The sequence below is a fragment of the Pseudomassariella vexata genome (genome assembly GCF_002105095.1).
Source record: "Pseudomassariella vexata strain CBS 129021 chromosome Unknown BCR38scaffold_2, whole genome shotgun sequence".
Taxonomy (NCBI): Eukaryota; Fungi; Ascomycota; class Sordariomycetes; order Amphisphaeriales; family Pseudomassariaceae; genus Pseudomassariella; species Pseudomassariella vexata.
The window spans coordinates 3,001,662-3,018,401 of record NW_024467957.1 but is presented as its reverse complement, the minus strand read 5'-3'; the positions used below and the strand labels follow the sequence as shown (position 1 = coordinate 3,018,401).

Here is a 16,740-nt window from a genome sequence, read left to right as displayed (position 1 = left end):
AAGTTTCACTAATCATGTATCGCCTTCTGGGTCGGTGTTGGCACTCTCTTCGTGCGACTTCCTGCATGTAGCAGGTGTCATAATAACGCACGAGTGACTGCCGCGGCCGCATTTGCCTGGCGATTTCCTCTGATCTGGATACCAAAAGCTTGTAAATATATGGTGAATTGCCTTCGGAATTGTAGCACGAAGTTGAGGCGCGATTTGGTTGCTGCTCGGATAATGAAGACCCGTGGTGGGGCACCCAACAGAGATAGTTGTCCAGTTATTTATTGTAGGGGACCTCTCGTCCGGACGGAAACACCAGGAGGCGTCTAAGAGGCATCTATTACTGGGCAAGAACTGACTAAATGTCAGAGTCGGCTCATTCACGTCTCTTTTGTGACTGTCGGATTCGTCATGCGTCTGATACGACTTCTCCTGCTAGCTCTTCAGACGTTACCTGTGGTTCAGGGCACTTCTATGCCTCAACATGCAACCGCCATGCCGATAAATCAGCTCGCCGACCTTGCCCACGCTGCCTATGAAAAGTCAATGGAAGATCTCCAGACACGCAGTGTCAGGGTACGGCTAGGCCGAAGGCAATAGTACAGAGTGATGGGGAGTAACGGGCGTCCCTCCTACGTAATACCGGGTGGTCACTGGCGGTCTCAGGTAGGGGTGCCCACGGTGATGCATTGATCTCTACTCTCCCTCTATCTTCTTCCCGGGCCTCCGCCCCTTACATAGATAGCTAGAACCCGACGTCGGAGCCGCGGAGCACTAGTTTCCCCGATTGTTCCGCAAACCAAGACTTCCATATCGTGTCATGACTCGCACATTCCTACACCAGAGCCCCCACCGGTGTCCCACCGGTGCCTATGGCATTCTGTTCTCTGACACGCAGCAACTCATGCACCCGGGACAACATTAAGGTTAGAAGAGAATGGTATGGTCATACTTCGACGCCGCTTTGTTGAATCAATGGACTAACTTGGGGACCTTAGGGGCTCACTGACAAAGACTGAGAGATCTGCCTACATCTCAGCGATTCAATGTCTTCAGGCCAAGCCCGCTTTCACACCAGAATCACTCGCCCCTGGGGCCAAAACCCGATTTGATGACTGTCGTGACGCACATCAACCAGACGCGAGCCGTTCACTTCACGGGAAACTTCCTCACCTGGCATCGGTACTAAATCTGGCTATACGAGCAGGCACTGCAAGTATAATGTGGCTACAATGGGACCCAGCCTGTGAGTAAACCGACGTTTGAAGTCCGAAATGCAAAATAGGGACTAACAGCGACCCAACTAGTACTGGGGCTGGTCCAAGATAGCACAAACCAGCATGGAATCTTCGCCCATCTTTGATGGCAGTGACACATCCATGTCAGGTAACGGATCCCCCATTCCCAACCAGGGCGAGATCTTTTTAACAGGCGTACACGGCTCGCCTGGCCTCTACCTGCCTCCCGGCCCAGGCGGCGGCTGCGTCACCTCAGGTCCCTTCCAAAACATGATCGTGAACCTTGGTCCTGTCAATCTGCCTCTTGCAGGCGGAACCACAATCGTCAACAATGACAGCTTGGCGTACAACCCTCGTTGTCTGAAGCGTGACTTGACGACGTCCATTGTCCAAGAATTCGCCAATGCATCGTCGATCCTCTATCTCATCATGCAGCATAACGAGATCAACGACTTTCAAATGCATTTACAGGGCACTCCTGACAAAGGCGACCTAGGCGTTCATGGAGGAGGCCACTACGCCATTTGTGGTGATCCGGGGCGGGATGCGTCGGTGAGTCCTGGTGACCCGGCGTTTTACTTGCATCATGCGATGGTCGATCAGGTTTGGTGGACTGGCAGATGCAGGCACCTACGGAGCGGTTATATGCCATGGCAGGGACGAACACTTTCTTAAATGACCCGCCAAGTGCTAACTTAACACGACATTGGATGATTATGTCAACTATGGATATGCTGCGGCGCCGCCGAGGAAGATTAGAGAGTTGGTTAGCACGTTGCCGGGGCCGTTTTGCTATGTTTATCTGTGAATTAGCAGCGAGATTCCAACCCACCGTAGCAAAACTCTCACAATTATACTTGAAAAGTCGACCGATTTGGCTGTTTCTATGCGATGCTCATTGACTCAGGATGGTGGACGCGAGTGCGGAAAAGGGTTTGACAGAACAAAAGGCGCATAGCCCTGAAGTAACTGTGCTGATATTGGTACTGGTGAGGAGGTTTTGTCGCTTTCAGTCATTCATCCTCATATGATGCAAACGAAAGAGAACAAGAAGTACAAGCTCACTTGCGAAGAATCGGTCGACAAGAATAGTCGCGAGGGAACCCACATTCTGTGAGGGGCCATTCGAAAAGCACCCTTAAGCCATCCATGCTTTGGCGAAATGCACCAATTACCCCCATTCGAAGCCCTATCATCATGCTTCTCCATCCGGTCGAAGAAATGCCATGAGCCCTCAAATCCAACATGGGTTTGACTTCTTCAATCCATCGTCGACCGAGATCATTGTTGTCAACTAAAATCGATCACCACTTGGACGGTAGTTGTGAACGATGCTTGTACTTTAAGCCCTGCAAGCTACTTTGGGATCGTCTACATCTTCCAGCCTCAACCATAGCTGAGCAACTCCCAAATAGTTCACAATTTGACGGTCACTCCTCCGTCCGCAGAAACAACAGGAGAATAACCACCCCGCCGACGTAGAATGCGTGGCTTATTTCTTGGATTGGAGGACTTGACCTTTGGACTGCTCGACTCCCTAAAGGGGGGCCACATGCTGTCAGAGTGGGTGCACTCGCCTTTTGGTGGAGTGGTCTGAGAGGAGCTGAGCTCGTAAGTTGTTAAGCGCTAATAGCTGCCCAATTTCTACATTGATTAAGGAGTATAACTACCAATACCACTTAAGTATGCAGTTTATTCTTCTCGGCTTGTTATTACATTTGACAAATTCAATATAGGCACAAAATTCTAGCCAGGCGTTGGTAAAAACAATACAAAAAAAGGCCGCACGACCTCCTAGATACCTTTCTTCTCCTCTTCTTAAATTTGTTGATGGATCTCAGAGGCATCCTTGCAGTCGTGATCTGTGGCCGTGGGCTCTGGTGCCTGCATCTGTATCTAATCATCGCGTAAAAGGCATACGCTAGCCACGGCATGAAATACGCGGGATCAAACATCCCTTCCACAGGTTTTCATCAACTGAACAAAGAGACAGTCACCGAAACATGCCACCAGAGGCAGAGGGAGCGTCCACGGCTGCGGTGGAAATTCCTTGGAGTAAATACGATACTCATAATGTAGGTGGATGATATTCCACACTGCTTAACATGTTAAAGTGGTGATTCTCTAATTGCCTCATCTTTGCAGTAACCCCTAATGGAATGACCTGGAAGCCATTATTTCTCCAACGCCCTTTCCGCCTTCACAAGCTCTGCAAACCCCTCCTCCTGCGCCGCCCTAGCCTCGCCTTCAGGCATCCTACATGGCCGTCTCGGTTCACCTCCATACCCATAATACTTCTGCAACCCAACCTTGACAGAAATAAAGCCACCCTGAATAGCAGTCCAGTCCCCCGCAGCAACAACTTGCTGCAGCTTCCTCGCCTGCTCATACTTCCCCAGCTGCCATTGCCTCATCAACTCAACACAGGCCCTAGGCGCAATATTGGCCAATCCCCCAATAGTCCCGTGTCCACCAACGGCCAACGTCTGCAGCACAAAATCCACACTCCCTCCAAACGTCAAGAACCTACCATCCCCCTTCTTCTTCTCAGCCGTACCAGCCACGACGCGAGCCAACTTCCCGGTATTCCCACACGTCAGCTTCACACCACAGATATTCGGATGCTCTGCCAACTTCACAATACTATCTGAGCTGAGATCTAATCCACTACAAGCCCCTGGATAATTATATATCAACACCGGCACCGGGGACTTATCAGCCACCTCACGGAAATGTTCGAGTATATGCCCCGTCGTCAACAGACCCCCGTAATAAGCAGGTGGTAAGACAAGTACGTACGTGCCGCCCGCCGCAGCGGCCTCCTGACACAGTTGGATCGTCTCCCGTGTACTTTGCGCGCCGCAGCCGACGATGAGGGGCAGGTGGGAGTAGCCCGCTCCGTCGAGGGCGTCGCGGGTGAGACGGGTGATGAGAACGCGTTCGGTATGATCAAGGTGCACGGCTTCGCCGTTGGAGCCGTGGGTTACTAGGCCGGCGACGCCGGACCGGGCCAGGCGGATGGCGTGGGTTTGGGTCGTAGTGGCGTCGATGGTGTCTTGGGGGGTGAAGAAGGCGATGGTGGGCACGTAGATCCCGGGCTTTAGGATGGATGATAATGATACGGCGGTGGGAGCGTAGTCGTTGGTTGAGCCGTTGGTTGCTCCGTTGGAGAGAGTTGCTGAGGGAGACATGGCTGAGGTGTTTTCTTCCAGGTCTACCTTTCCGATGTTGATGTTACTTATGAGAAGTAAAATTTTGGTCTGAATGTTCAACTCAGGAGACAGTACAGCCGCAGAATTTATGGAAACAGGATAGCAACTATTATTACAAAACGACCAATAGGCCAAACTACGAGAAGACGGGTGAATTCACAGACGCAAAAAGTGCAAACCTCAGCCCTTTTCCGTCGTCAACCCTCAACTCAAGGCTCCCATACGTAACGGAGGATCGAACCCATGTACCATGATTCATGTTTCCTACCTCCGTCTTGGCCCTGGACCCCCACGTAGCACCCACCTGCTGAGTTTGGTGTCGCGGCCGACATATCTGCGAAGGCCGAAGTCCGCTGGATCTCCCGTTCTCCAGCCGACTTTATGACCCCCAACTTCGACAAGTGACTGTCCATAACACCTCATTGAGCCGCATGCAGACCATGAACTGCGTTTGATGCTTGGCCATCCGCCCCGCTTTCCTGCCTTGCGAAAATACGGTTCCATTAAGTTTCCCGTCATGACTGAGCTATTGGACCAAGTGGACTCCTTGCATTCTTCGTGCCCACTGACGGGCTGGCTTAGTAGGATCTAGTCTATAGTAGTGGATCTCCTACCCCGTATTTGCATATCCCCACCCCACCCAGAATGAAGATGCATGACTTTCGCATTTCTCGCCGAACGCCAAAGAGGAATAGATCAGGCAGACTGGTGGGTGACAATATCATCAAGCGGTGCACAGCGAGGACCAGGATTGCGTAATTATCCCGGTATTCTGTTTTATGAGAGCGTTCGATACAAAGCCTGCTTATTTCCGTACATTTAACCAGTAACTAGCAAAGCATATTTATTCTCGGGCAACAGATAGAAGCGAATAGTAGCACAGGGTGATTATTGCTACTGAGCGTTCTATGTATTATGTACACTTCTTGCCGACTGGCACAGTTTTCCCATGTTCTCTATCTCGGTGGATCTGAACAGGCTAGTCGTACGACCATATGTGCTTTTCGACAGGGAACGCGTCAATGTGGACCGCATCCAGATGCCTGGGCGCATGTTCTGGTTGGTCAAAGTCTCCCACCGGTGAGATTGTATTGTTGTGGATTAACAAGATCCACAACACTCAAGTTGGAATGGAAGCGACTACTAAACACCATCTGACCGATGCGCCGCTGGTACAGACAGGATAAAGTTACAATGCATTTGAATGTGCGGTTGATCATCATTATTAACAAATGCACGTCATAATCTGCCCTGGCCGTGCCCGCATCTGACAACACGGGAAGCAGTCAATCGTTGTGCTTGGCGTAGACCCGACAGTCCAGACGAAGCCGAGATCCTGGGGTAGCCGATAGGACGAGGTCTCATGAAGGCGCATGATCTTAGCAAATATAGACGTAAGTATATGATTATCGAGTCCGTGCCTGGACCGAGGCCCCCCACGCCTCACCCCTTCTGGAAACCCCAAGCGGGGCCCCGCGAAAGCGCGTGTCGTCAGATTACAATGGAAGGGAATAGCTTCACTCAAGAATAAGTCATTTTGGATTTTCAGTGTGTACTTTTCCACTGTTATTTTGTCAATCCATGCATGCTGTTAATAAAAACGTCACCACCATTACGCAACTATGAATGTTCGTCACAAAATCACAATACCACCACTCAACGACGGAGAATCCTTCCCAGAACGGCACATCGGCCCTAACCTGCCAGCCATAGATGAATGGTTTCGGGATGAAACCCATATTGCCGCTTCATTATGGCGCCCAAACGGAACGATAGCCACAAGATCGCTCAGGGCGACTTCAGATGGACCCGCAGGCCGCGAGAAGATGGGACAAAGCTTGGAGGCGGCCAAAATATTGAGCAACAACCTGCAACAATATAGCACAGGAGAAAATAGGCTTCATGGCGACTTTCGTGCGCAGAGCCTACCATCTTCGTCGACGATGGAATGGACGCAAGACAACATACAACGGGGAGGGCCATCTGGTGACGAGGAAGACCCGGAACCAACGACGTCCGATTTCATCACCGTCTTGAATCTCATAGGCCAGATGAAGAAGCAGCCGAGTGATTTGGTGCCCCACAGTAAATATACTGTATCCCGGGCCAGGCGAATTTAAGAGGCCGCGCTACGAGTAGCAGAGGCGGCTCGGGAATGGGGCCGTCGGGAAGGACTGCGGATGAGTGGAATAGAATAAGGGTTGCAACACGGGGAAGTAAACACGAGTAACTAAGCTGAACCGCTAATCATTATTTCTTGCGGGAACAAACAATTGTGGTACTGTACTTTCAAAACATCGATAATTAGAACCAGAGAAGGCTGACGTGACGCAGCAGATATGGAAAAACCTCGAGACCCAAGGAATTATGAAGCATTTACTTTCACACTTTCAAAATTGATCTAGTTGCAGAAAGGTTAATTGCTGTACCCTCCTCTTTTAATGGTATCCAGTTTCCAAACCAGTCTTATAGCCATATCACATGTTCATAACGTGTATCTAAACCCACCCGCAATCTGAGCCGCCGTCGGCCCATGCCTCCTCATGTCCTCACCCTTAGTCAACTTCTTGTTGAGCCTCCCCAAATAAATCCTCGTCACAACCGCAAACCCAATGGCCACCACCGTAGCCCCCAAACACACCACAAATGCCGTCAGATACCTCGGCGCCCCATAGTACAGATAACTCCCCCACACATTCGGCGTATTACAAAGCGCATTAATCAAGGCAATGGCCGCGGCCCTCTTCACCGCGGGCTGTGACAGACCAGCCGTGATCCACGACAACGTCACTACGGATGACCCGTAAAACGATGCAGGCAGCAGCATCATAGCGACGTAGCGCGCGGCGACGTTGACGGTCGACACAGCGATTATACACGCTACAAGGGTGACACACAGCGGCAAAACAATGTGCAAGAACCGCTCCTGCGCCCGGTCCGAGTGGAAGCCGTTGACGAGCATGGCGATCACGCAGAGGATGAAAGGCGGGGCCGACAGGGCGTACGTGGTGGTGCGATCGTAGCCCAGGCCTTCGACGACGAGGGGAAAGAAGTTGGCTAGCGTGCCGACTATGTAGGTGGAGTAGAGGATGCCCGTGAAGAGCCAGGTTTTGGGGTCAGTCAGGGCCAGGATGAAGCCCTTAAATGCCGTGATTTCATGTGTGTTGTCGTGTTGGCCTTGGTCGGATGCGAGGTTCCATTGAACGAAGGTGCATTCTAGCTTGGAGAGCCCGAGAATTTCCCGGTTAGAGTTGGGGAGGATCAGGGAGAAGAGGAGCGCCAGGCCGGTGGTGAGGACGCCTTCGACGAGGAAGAGCCAGCGCCAGCCTTCGAGGCCGTGCTTACCGTCCAGTCTCAAGATTCCTAGATCCACAACATTAGCTTCTTCCATGTCCATGTCCATCCCATCACACAATGGTGAGCAAGTCAGCCACTTACCAATCGCGAACAGGCCTCCAAAAGCATTCCCCAACTGCGACCCAGAGTACAAGATCGCCGTGCGCAAAGCAAACTGTCTCCGATTATAAAACAAGGACAAGAAATACAAGGCCCCCGGAAAGAAAATCGCCTCAATGCAGCCCAGAAGCACCCTTGCGACCAGCAACCCGGCATAGTTGTGCACAACGGCCATGAGAGCCGAGAGGATGCCCCACGCTGCCATGCCCCCACAGATGTACATCCCCGGCCTCTTGATTTTTCCCACGATCATGTTGGACGGGACCTGCATGAGGATGTAGCCACAGAAGAGGATACTGACGGCGGTCTGGTACTCGACGCCCGAGAGATTCAAGTCGGCGTCGATGCCGGCGATTTTGGCGCTGGCGATGTTCTGCCGGTCGAGGTAGTTGAGGATATACATTATGACCAGTATCTATATATCAGAACTGTGAGCTCAAAGTCTATTTCAAAATTTCTGGGACATGCATTGAACAGGCGGGCTTACGGGCATAATGATCATGTCCATCTTCATTGTGGCCTTGCGGCCCAGTGTCTGGTACTCTACGGTGTCGAGGACTGCGAGACTGGATGGCATGACCAGTTGAGCGGTATCTTGCGGGAGGCTGTGTTCGACATTTTCCACTTCTTCTGACGCCTTGAGGCCTTTGTCTCTGTGCTTCTGTGTTGCCTCGGCCATGCTGTGCATATGGAATTGATGTTGCCTCTCAAGCTGAGGCGACACACTATTGGAATTGGAAACTATTTCTTTGCAGTTAAGCAACGATTTACGACAATATAGTCAGTCCAGCCAGGCTTTTATGTACCACATCTGCCCGCCAGGGTCCAACCCTGGTGAGTTTACCCAGTTTCCCCGGACAAGTCGACCACTTCGGTCGAGAAAGCCCCACTGTCTCCCCGTGGGGTTCTTTGCTAATGTCTAGGAATTTATCCCCAGCGGCTTTTTTCCAACACATTTCACGGCCAGGGACCTATGACCCCCACTCAAACAGGATGCTTGATGAAACGAAATAAAGGAGAGGAACGTAAGCTTGGCCATGGTTTTGGTCATGAAGATTAACGTAAGACTAATCCACTCTTCTTCAATTCGTCACCGCAAAGTAGGGAAGTGGAGATGGCTGGGCAGAGAGTAGTTCGTAAACCTTCTCTTCCACCTTGATCAACGCTATTCTGACCCCGGCACAATTATGCCAAGCGGTTGCCCTTGTTCTGGGGGCTTGACTATGCAGCTACTAACTAACATGAGGTTGTAAAGAGATAATAAAAGGTGGACCTTGGGGGTCTTGGTGTTGGATAGTTTGGAGAAATCCCCCACGCATGTGATATCCCCCAACGTGGGGGGTAACCAAGTTTTCAACATCTTTCTTCTGGGCACTCGAACGTCATACTCGGCGATGCAACTGACGAGCCTGGAGAATAATGTGGGTATGGTCATGGTTGCGGATAATGGTCCGACGATGACCCCCACCAAATCCTGACTACTGGCATAGTCCGCGGCTCTTGGCGGCTGGAATAAATGGCCCCAGTACTGAAATTTACTCGACTTATTAGCTCAGCCCTGATTGGAAGTCTACCAGTCTAGACATATCGGGTCAGTTGAAGTTATACGAAACAACATTGTAATGCCAGAGTTGCAGCGCGGACTTGAAAAGTCGACGATACTATTGGCAGGAAGATGATACCTATCGACCAGGCAGAATTGGCAAAACACAACACAGCAGCCTCTTGCTGGGTGGTTATCCACGGAAAAGTATGGGACGTTACCGGTAAGTAAGCCCACGTGACACATGTCACAAGCTTCTATACTAGGTCTTCAACTATTACTAACACCATCAGACTTCCTCAACGAGCACCCCGGCGGCGTAGGGCTGATCATGAAGTTCGCCGGCCAAGACGCCACAGATTCGTATGACGAAATCCACAATGCCGACCTAGTTGCGGAAATTCTCCCAGCGCAGAACTATCGTGGTAATCTAGGACACGACTTCACTGCCACCGCCCAGGCCCTCGACACCAACGTCCAAAAGACAAAGACAAATTCAAAGTCAATATATCCACCCCTAAGCTCCCTAATCAACATATCCGACTTCGAAAAAGTAGCCCAGCTCTACCTCTCCCCCTCAGCATGGGCCTACTACTCGTCCGGATCCGAAGACGAAATAAGCCTGCAAGACAGCCGTCGTCTCTTCACGCGGATTTCGCTGCGCCCGCGCATCCTCCGCAACGTCGAGACCATCTCAACCAGCACAAGTATCCTCGGTATCACGTCCTCACTGCCGTTTTACATTTCTCCCACGGGCCAGGGGCGCTACGCCCATCGTGAGGCGGAGACGATACTCACCAGGGCGGCGGGGATAGAGGGGATCGTATACTGCACGCCGACCAGGTCGTCGACGCCCCATGAGGCTGTTTTCGGGGCACGGGTCAGTAGGGATCAGGCGGTATTCTTTCAGTTGTATGCGAATCGCGACAGGGGTAAGACGCAGGAACTCATCCGCCAGGCGGAAGCCCTGGGAGCAGCTGCCATTTTCCTGACGGTGGACTCGCCCGTCCTCGGGAGGCGTGAACGCGATGAACGGGTCATAATTGAATATTTGGGAGAGCAAGAAGGCCAACAGTCGGCTGCAGATGCAGTTGCAAATGCAGGCGTGGCCAAATCATCCGCCACCGGCCTGCTCAGCTCCTCTCTCACCTGGGAGGATCTGCACTGGATCAAGGAAACCACCTCTCTCCCCCTCGTCATCAAGGGCATCCAATCCGTCGAAGACGCAATCCTAGCCTTCGACCGCGGCGTCCAAGGTATTGTATTATCGAACCACGGCGGGCGATCCCTTGATACGGCGCAAGCCCCTATCCTGACGCTTCTCGAGATCTCAAGGCATGCGCCGCACCTGCTTGCTCCAGAGATGAGGCACAGATTTCAGGTTTTCCTCGACGGGGGAATTAGGAGGGGCACGGATGTACTCAAGGCTTTGGCGCTGGGGGCTACGGCTGTGGGGATTGGAAGGCCGTTTTTGTATGCTTTGACTGCTGGGTATGGGGAGGCCGGGGTGAGAAGATTGGTGCAGATGTTGAGGACCGAATTGAAGGTTAGTATGGCGCTGGCAGGGGCGGTTTCGGTGCAGGGTGTTGTTGGGGATATGGTTAATAGTGTGAGGGCTGAGCGGGAGGTGTCAAGGAGAGTTAAGCTGTAGGCATTAGTTATGCAAAACATTCATACACGTTTTACCATCTGATTATTTATTTTCAACGCTCCACTTTCGCTTACTGCTCTAATAAAGTAAGGGAGGGTTCTGCGGACTCGGCACCTATCGAGTTGATGAATTACTCCAGTATCATCTACATCTCAACTCAACACCCCTGTCGAAACTTCGCCGGCTCCTTCAATAACCTCTGATTCACGCCTGTAAGGATAACATAAATGGTCTCCAAAACCGGCACCGGCACATTCAGTTCCCTCCCCTTCATCTGGGGATAACCAAGGATAACCTCAACCTCCATCGGCCTACCACTCTGAAAGTCCGCCTGCATACTACTCCCAATCGGCGGCATACGCTGAATCTTATCCATAAGCCTGTCCACCAATTCATACTCAACCGGCACCCCCAGTTTCCTGGCTACGTCAATGACCTCCTTCATCAACTTTCTTGTTAGCGGTGTCGCGTCCTTTGAAGAACGCAGCCACGCATGCGTATCCAAAAGCGTGAGCGTAGTTAAGGGATTCCAGGCAGCGTTCCAAACGACTTTTTCCCACCGTTGGATTTGGATGTTGGGCACGATTTGGAACACCGTGTTACCCTCCAGCAGAGACGCGAAGTCGTTCATTCGCTGGGTTTCCATTTCCGGGGAATGAGTCAGGTTCGGGAAAAGGCCGATTTGCATGTCTTCGGAGGTGGTATGTTCGATTTTCCCGGGCGAAGATTGGCGTGCCCCGACCCAGGTCTGAAAATCCGAGCGTCAGTTTCTAATGGATGGCCCAGGAGGGACTTTGCAACCCTACCACGCATGAAATGATTGTGATGGCGGGGAACGTAGCCCGAAACGGCTCCTCGTTTCCCACGCCGTTCTGGATAATCACGAGGGTGGATTTGTCCTCGTCGACCGCGGGCGCTATCTGAGCTGGAACAGACCACTGGTCGACGGCTTTGTGGGCACAAACAATATAATCAAACGTGGTTCCCGCTTCGGCCGGGGTCTTGAGCACTTTGTGCCAACTTCAGTATTGTCCTTTAATGTAATAGTTGAGAGGCTGAGGTATAATTACCTTTATACGGCTTTACTCGGTGTTGTCCATGATTTTGGCTGTTGATTAACAGGCCGTGCGACTTGACGGCGTCGTAGTTGGACCGCGCGACGACTGTTAGTCGGACGCGCGGGGACCGACTGAGAACGAAGGCATAGAAGGAACCAATGCTATGGGAATTGGTTAGTATAGATCAATCAACAAATGACGTCCGGTGTAATGAAGAGTTTCCAAGAAGACGGGTATCTCTTACGCTCCGAGCCCGTAGAGGAGGACATCAATCTGTGGTGCGTTCGTCATGGCGACTTCACAATTTTTCTAATAAGTTGTTATGTTGTTTATCGATTCCGATCCTTCATATGTCTAGCTCCTAACAGACTGAGATGGCATGTTGGCAGAGGAACTCCTCGGTGTTTCGAATGTGCGCGGACTTAGTCCCGCCTCCTCATGACCCCCAAACTCGGATCAATCGTTCAGCATTACCAGCTCCACCTCCAACTTGCTCACGGCGCCATTCCCCACAGGGTATATCGGGCACTTCACCGAAATCGCAGGTCGGATTGGTGACCCCCGCGGAAGGGTGGAATTTTCGGGTCTCCGCTTTGAGGAAAGTCAGGGGTATAGCAGCCAATCGCCCTCTAGTAACAACGACCCCCACGCTCCACATAATCTGAGCTGCGTTCACATGTGTCTGATCGAGCCATGCGCAGTTGCATGACCCTGAGCATGATATTCCTGCTTCGTTAGTCGGAGCAAATTTCAACAGTCTGTCCAAAGCCGTCCACCACAAGGCCTAGGGGTTTCCCAAGTGTTTCTGCGGATATCATGGTTTGCCCAACACCTGACTATGTCACATGTGTTTGAGAAGTGCTCATAGTCTCATCTAATGCATTCCCATTAAACGAGAGCGATACAATTTTTATAGTGAATTTCTGAATAACAAACCCAGCTGAGCACATCATCAAGTTATCATGTCTTCCTATCTCGAACAGCTATTCTCCCTCGACGGCTCTCTCGCCATCCTAACTGGTGGCACCCGCGGCATTGGCCAAGCCATGGCCCTCGCCCTAGCTAACGCAGGCGCCGACGTGATCCTCATTCAGCGCAACTCAGAAAACCTCTCCACCAAGACCCAAATCGAGTCCCTCGGCCGTAAGGCCTTCGTCTATACGGTCGACCTCGCCAACCAGCAAGAAGTGGAGGACTTGACAAAGCGCATCCTATCCGACGGCCACGACCCGGATATCCTCGTTACTTGCGCCGGCATCCAGCGGCGCCACCCTGCTCACGTGTTTCCCTTGAGCGACTGGGACGACGTCCTGCAGGTCAACCTGCGGACCGTATTCACGCTCTGCCGCGACGTAGGAGCTTACCTTCTAACTCGGAATCCGGACAAAGCAACGGGCAGGCGCGGCGCCATTATAAACGTCGCCTCGCTAGTTTCCTTCCAGGGTGGTATCACAGTACCGGCGTACGCAGCGGCCAAGGGCGGGATAGCGCAACTTACCAAGGCACTGTCGAATGAGTGGTCGGGGAAGGGTATCAATGTCAATGCGATTGCGCCGGGGTATGTGGCGACGGATATGAATGAGGCTCTGCTGAGGGATGAGCAGAGAGCGAAGGGGATATTGGAGAGGATTCCCGCGGGGAGGTGGGGAATGCGGGGGGATTTTGAGGGGGCGACGGTGTTTCTGGCTGGGAGGGGGTGTCGGTATGTGAGTGGGGAAGTTTTGACGGTTGATGGGGGATGGATGGGAAGGTAGCTTGGCCTTGGGTAAGACTCGCATAGGTGTCTTATATAGTGAAGTAATCGTAGGACACCGTGAGACCCGGAAGATAAGTAACTCACAGTGTTATAACCAGGCACTATCTGTATCAGTAGCTTCTTCAAAGGTCTTATCCCCCAGTCATTATGGTCCTATAACTTACTACGTATTTATAAGATTTTTACTTTAGAGGATACGTCAAAGTTGTATTTTGTATGTGCATCTATAATTTGGAGTTACATAAGAGTTGGCGTTACCCAAATGGTGGTGTGAATCCAAAGGGTGAAGGATAGTACAGCATGTCACGCACTTCAAATTCTTTTGTTAAAGTAGAGCAGAATCGCCCACTCACATTCATTAACATAGATTCCGAGTCATGTAATATGTATCATATATCTTTATTTGCTGAAACATGCTACTCTCAGCGCCTACCACTCCCGAATACTCCCATCCGGACCATGAAACACTTTACACTGCCACGGCACCGTCTCCTTAGAAATCTGACGCACCAGCTCTTCATTAACCTCAATCCCTAAGCCATACCCATTAGGTGCCTTAACGTAACCCCCCTTCCCAATATCAAAGACGCTTGGATCTTTCACATACGTCAACAGGTCAATATCATCTCCGGCCTCGGTATTATAATGCATCCCGAGACTCATCTCCAAAATCGCAAAATTAGGACATGTCAAGGCAATGTGCATGCTGGCCGCAAACGCCACAGGCCCCAGGGGACAATGCGGCGCAATTGCCACATCATACGCCTCGGCCATCTGCGCAATCCGTTTCGTCTCGCTAATCCCGCCCGCGTGGGCGATGTCCGGCTGCAGTATATCCACACTAGCATCTTGCAGAAACCTCTTCACGTCCCAGCGCGTGTACAGACGCTCACCAAACGCGATGGGGATCTTGGTCTGGTCGGCCAGCTGCTTGATGGCCTCGGGGTGTTCGCAGAGGAGCGGCTCCTCGATGAATAAGGGGCGGTGGGGCTCAAGGGCGTGGGCCAGTTGTTTGGCCATGGCTTTGTGCAGACGGCCGTGGAAGTCGAGGCCGACATCTAGACCGAGGGATTTTACGAGTTTGAGGCGGTCCACGGTGGCGTCCAGGACGGAGGGGGAGTCTACCCAGTTTACGTCTTCCGTGGCATTCATTTTCACGCACTTGAGGCCTTGCGCGATGCGGGCTTTGCTGTGGATTGTGTCAGTTTAAAATAGGGGCGAGGCAGTGGTTTGGGGTGGCTTTAGGAAGCATACGCAGCGTTTTCCACGTCCGATGGTCGGTCTCCTCCTATCCAGCAATACACCTGGACCTCATTTCGCACTTTTCCGCCCAGAAGTTCGTAAACAGGAATCTTGAGGGTTTTGCCTGTAACTCAAATTGGGTTAGCAAAATTTCACTTCACCCCTCGGAAAGATGACTCCTCAGAAAGTCTCGCCTTTGAGATCCCACAACGCAATGTCCACACCCGACAGCGCCGACATGAACACAGGTCCCCCACGATAAAACCCATGTCTCCAGAACGTCTGCCAAATGTTTTCTATCTCACTGGGTGCACACCATCAAGGTCAGCGCAAGGTATTTGAAATTACTTGGGTAACTTGGGTAATACATACTTCGCTTCCCGTCCGATCAACCGCGGGATCATCTCTTCCAAGCAGCCCTCGACGGCGAGGTCATGGCCTTCCAATGTCGCCTCGCCCCATCCAAACTCGCCGTTTTCGTCCGTGATCTTGACCATCAACCACCGGGGTTTAACCCGGAAGTACTCAACATTCTTGATCTTGGGCATATTGGTAGACGATAGGGAGTTTGCGATATCAGACTACTCGGACGCAACGTGCCTTGATTATTCAAGTGGAAGCTATATAGTAGTAGTGCAAGAACCCCACCCCGTCAAGGATCCTCGAACTCTCTCCGACTGTAGCGTAAGCTGACTCTGATGTGACCTGATCCTGGTATAGGCTCCTCCCTACGCTGGGGATTTTCCCCTCATTTGTGAGCACCATATGCGTCTGCAAAGCTCCACATATGATCTCAACCTTCCCACCTCCCCACCAATGTGACCCCCACGTGGAGCACAACGCATTCCTACTAGCACTTCCGGACTATTGACCGAAAACGGCCCGGTGGGGTTTCACAATCACTCAACACCCTTGCTGGCAACCGTTGTCAATAGATTTCTTGCTGATGCGGTATTAGGGCCGTGGCGAGAGTTGGAAATAGAAAACACCTGACAATATACTCACTCAGTTCCATGTTCTCAAGATCAGGAAAGATTTCCTGAATGTGGCTGTACGGAGCAGCTTAGTTCCCATTCTGAGCGGACCTTTTTCCGGTCTCATCACGGCGTACCAGTTATTCGTGGTTTTGATAGGTTCCAGAACAAACAACACTGCCTATGATTGTAGCTTCAGGAAGGGCATGCACAACAGTTAGCCTAGTTAAACGTGTTAGCTGGCGATATGATATGATTTGAATGGGATCCATGCGCTTGACTTTGTAAGATGGTTTACGCTCTACAAGCGAATTTGCAGTGAGACAATAGCAGGGAGATGATACCGATGCCGTGATACACTGAGTGTGCCAGTGGTTCCAAGGAATGATGCCACCTTGCAAAGATCTAGAACGGACATATTGGCTGAATTATGGCACTGCTACAGTTTTTTCTGCGTGAATATGTCGTCAGATCTTGCAGCGCCCTGTCTTATTCACCACCTTATCTTTTCCTCCCAATACTGTGGCTATCTATATACTTACAATGAACCTAACTGGGGAAACCCACAACGATGCTCGGAGCTTTCTAAAGAGCAAACGGCAGACGGCATGAAGAGATCGAA

General features: G+C 51.5%; 8 protein-coding genes across 8 annotated transcripts; 4 read left to right on the top strand and 4 right to left on the bottom strand.

The window, feature by feature from the left end:
- Positions 1–244: 244 nt before the first annotated feature.
- Positions 245–2,034, top strand: BCR38DRAFT_503695 (uncharacterized protein; the record flags this gene model as incomplete). Its single annotated transcript, XM_040864885.1, has 6 exons — positions 245–587; positions 887–928; positions 987–1,170; positions 1,232–1,234; positions 1,296–1,829; positions 1,981–2,034. The coding sequence occupies exons 1-6, from the start codon at positions 400–402 to the stop codon at positions 2,032–2,034; spliced, it is 1,005 nt and encodes a 334-aa protein (XP_040720282.1). The 5' UTR covers positions 245–399.
- A 1,230-nt stretch (positions 2,035–3,264) lies between these two features.
- BCR38DRAFT_421781 (dihydrodipicolinate synthetase) lies at positions 3,265–4,773 on the bottom strand. Its single transcript, XM_040859460.1, has one exon. It carries the CDS (start codon positions 4,415–4,417, stop codon positions 3,401–3,403), a length of 1,017 nt encoding a protein of 338 aa, XP_040720281.1. The 5' UTR covers positions 4,418–4,773; the 3' UTR covers positions 3,265–3,400.
- A 1,287-nt stretch (positions 4,774–6,060) lies between these two features.
- On the top strand, positions 6,061–6,558 carry BCR38DRAFT_405946 (uncharacterized protein; the record flags this gene model as incomplete). The annotated part of the gene is made up of 1 exon (XM_040858000.1): positions 6,061–6,558. One exon carries the CDS (start codon positions 6,061–6,063, stop codon positions 6,556–6,558), a length of 498 nt encoding a protein of 165 aa, XP_040720280.1.
- Positions 6,559–6,923: 365 nt separating this feature from the next.
- BCR38DRAFT_455132 (major facilitator superfamily domain-containing protein) lies at positions 6,924–8,471 on the bottom strand (the record flags this gene model as incomplete). Its single annotated transcript, XM_040861766.1, has 3 exons — positions 6,924–7,801; positions 7,877–8,309; positions 8,382–8,471. 3 exons carry the CDS (start codon positions 8,469–8,471, stop codon positions 6,924–6,926), a joined length of 1,401 nt encoding a protein of 466 aa, XP_040720279.1.
- A 951-nt stretch (positions 8,472–9,422) lies between these two features.
- BCR38DRAFT_471646 (glycolate oxidase) lies at positions 9,423–11,088 on the top strand (the record flags this gene model as incomplete). Its single annotated transcript, XM_040862874.1, has 2 exons — positions 9,423–9,660; positions 9,731–11,088. The coding sequence occupies exons 1-2, from the start codon at positions 9,570–9,572 to the stop codon at positions 11,086–11,088; spliced, it is 1,449 nt and encodes a 482-aa protein (XP_040720278.1). The 5' UTR covers positions 9,423–9,569.
- Positions 11,089–11,113: 25 nt separating this feature from the next.
- BCR38DRAFT_362086 (2-dehydropantoate 2-reductase) lies at positions 11,114–12,623 on the bottom strand. Its single transcript, XM_040857175.1, has 4 exons — positions 12,391–12,623; positions 12,159–12,307; positions 11,895–12,097; positions 11,114–11,836 (listed from the first exon to the last, which is right to left on the bottom strand). The coding sequence occupies exons 1-4, from the start codon at positions 12,435–12,437 to the stop codon at positions 11,246–11,248; spliced, it is 990 nt and encodes a 329-aa protein (XP_040720277.1). The 5' UTR covers positions 12,438–12,623; the 3' UTR covers positions 11,114–11,245.
- Positions 12,624–13,108: 485 nt separating this feature from the next.
- On the top strand, positions 13,109–13,900 carry BCR38DRAFT_481462 (2-deoxy-D-gluconate 3-dehydrogenase; the record flags this gene model as incomplete). The annotated part of the gene is made up of 1 exon (XM_040863378.1): positions 13,109–13,900. The coding sequence occupies one exon, from the start codon at positions 13,109–13,111 to the stop codon at positions 13,898–13,900; it is 792 nt and encodes a 263-aa protein (XP_040720276.1).
- A 390-nt stretch (positions 13,901–14,290) lies between these two features.
- BCR38DRAFT_471643 (mandelate racemase/muconate lactonizing enzyme family protein) lies at positions 14,291–15,886 on the bottom strand. The gene is made up of 4 exons (XM_040862873.1): positions 15,517–15,886; positions 15,339–15,448; positions 15,157–15,268; positions 14,291–15,091 (listed from the first exon to the last, which is right to left on the bottom strand). Exons 1-4 carry the CDS (start codon positions 15,690–15,692, stop codon positions 14,332–14,334), a joined length of 1,158 nt encoding a protein of 385 aa, XP_040720275.1. The 5' UTR covers positions 15,693–15,886; the 3' UTR covers positions 14,291–14,331.
- Positions 15,887–16,740: the final 854 nt, after the last annotated feature.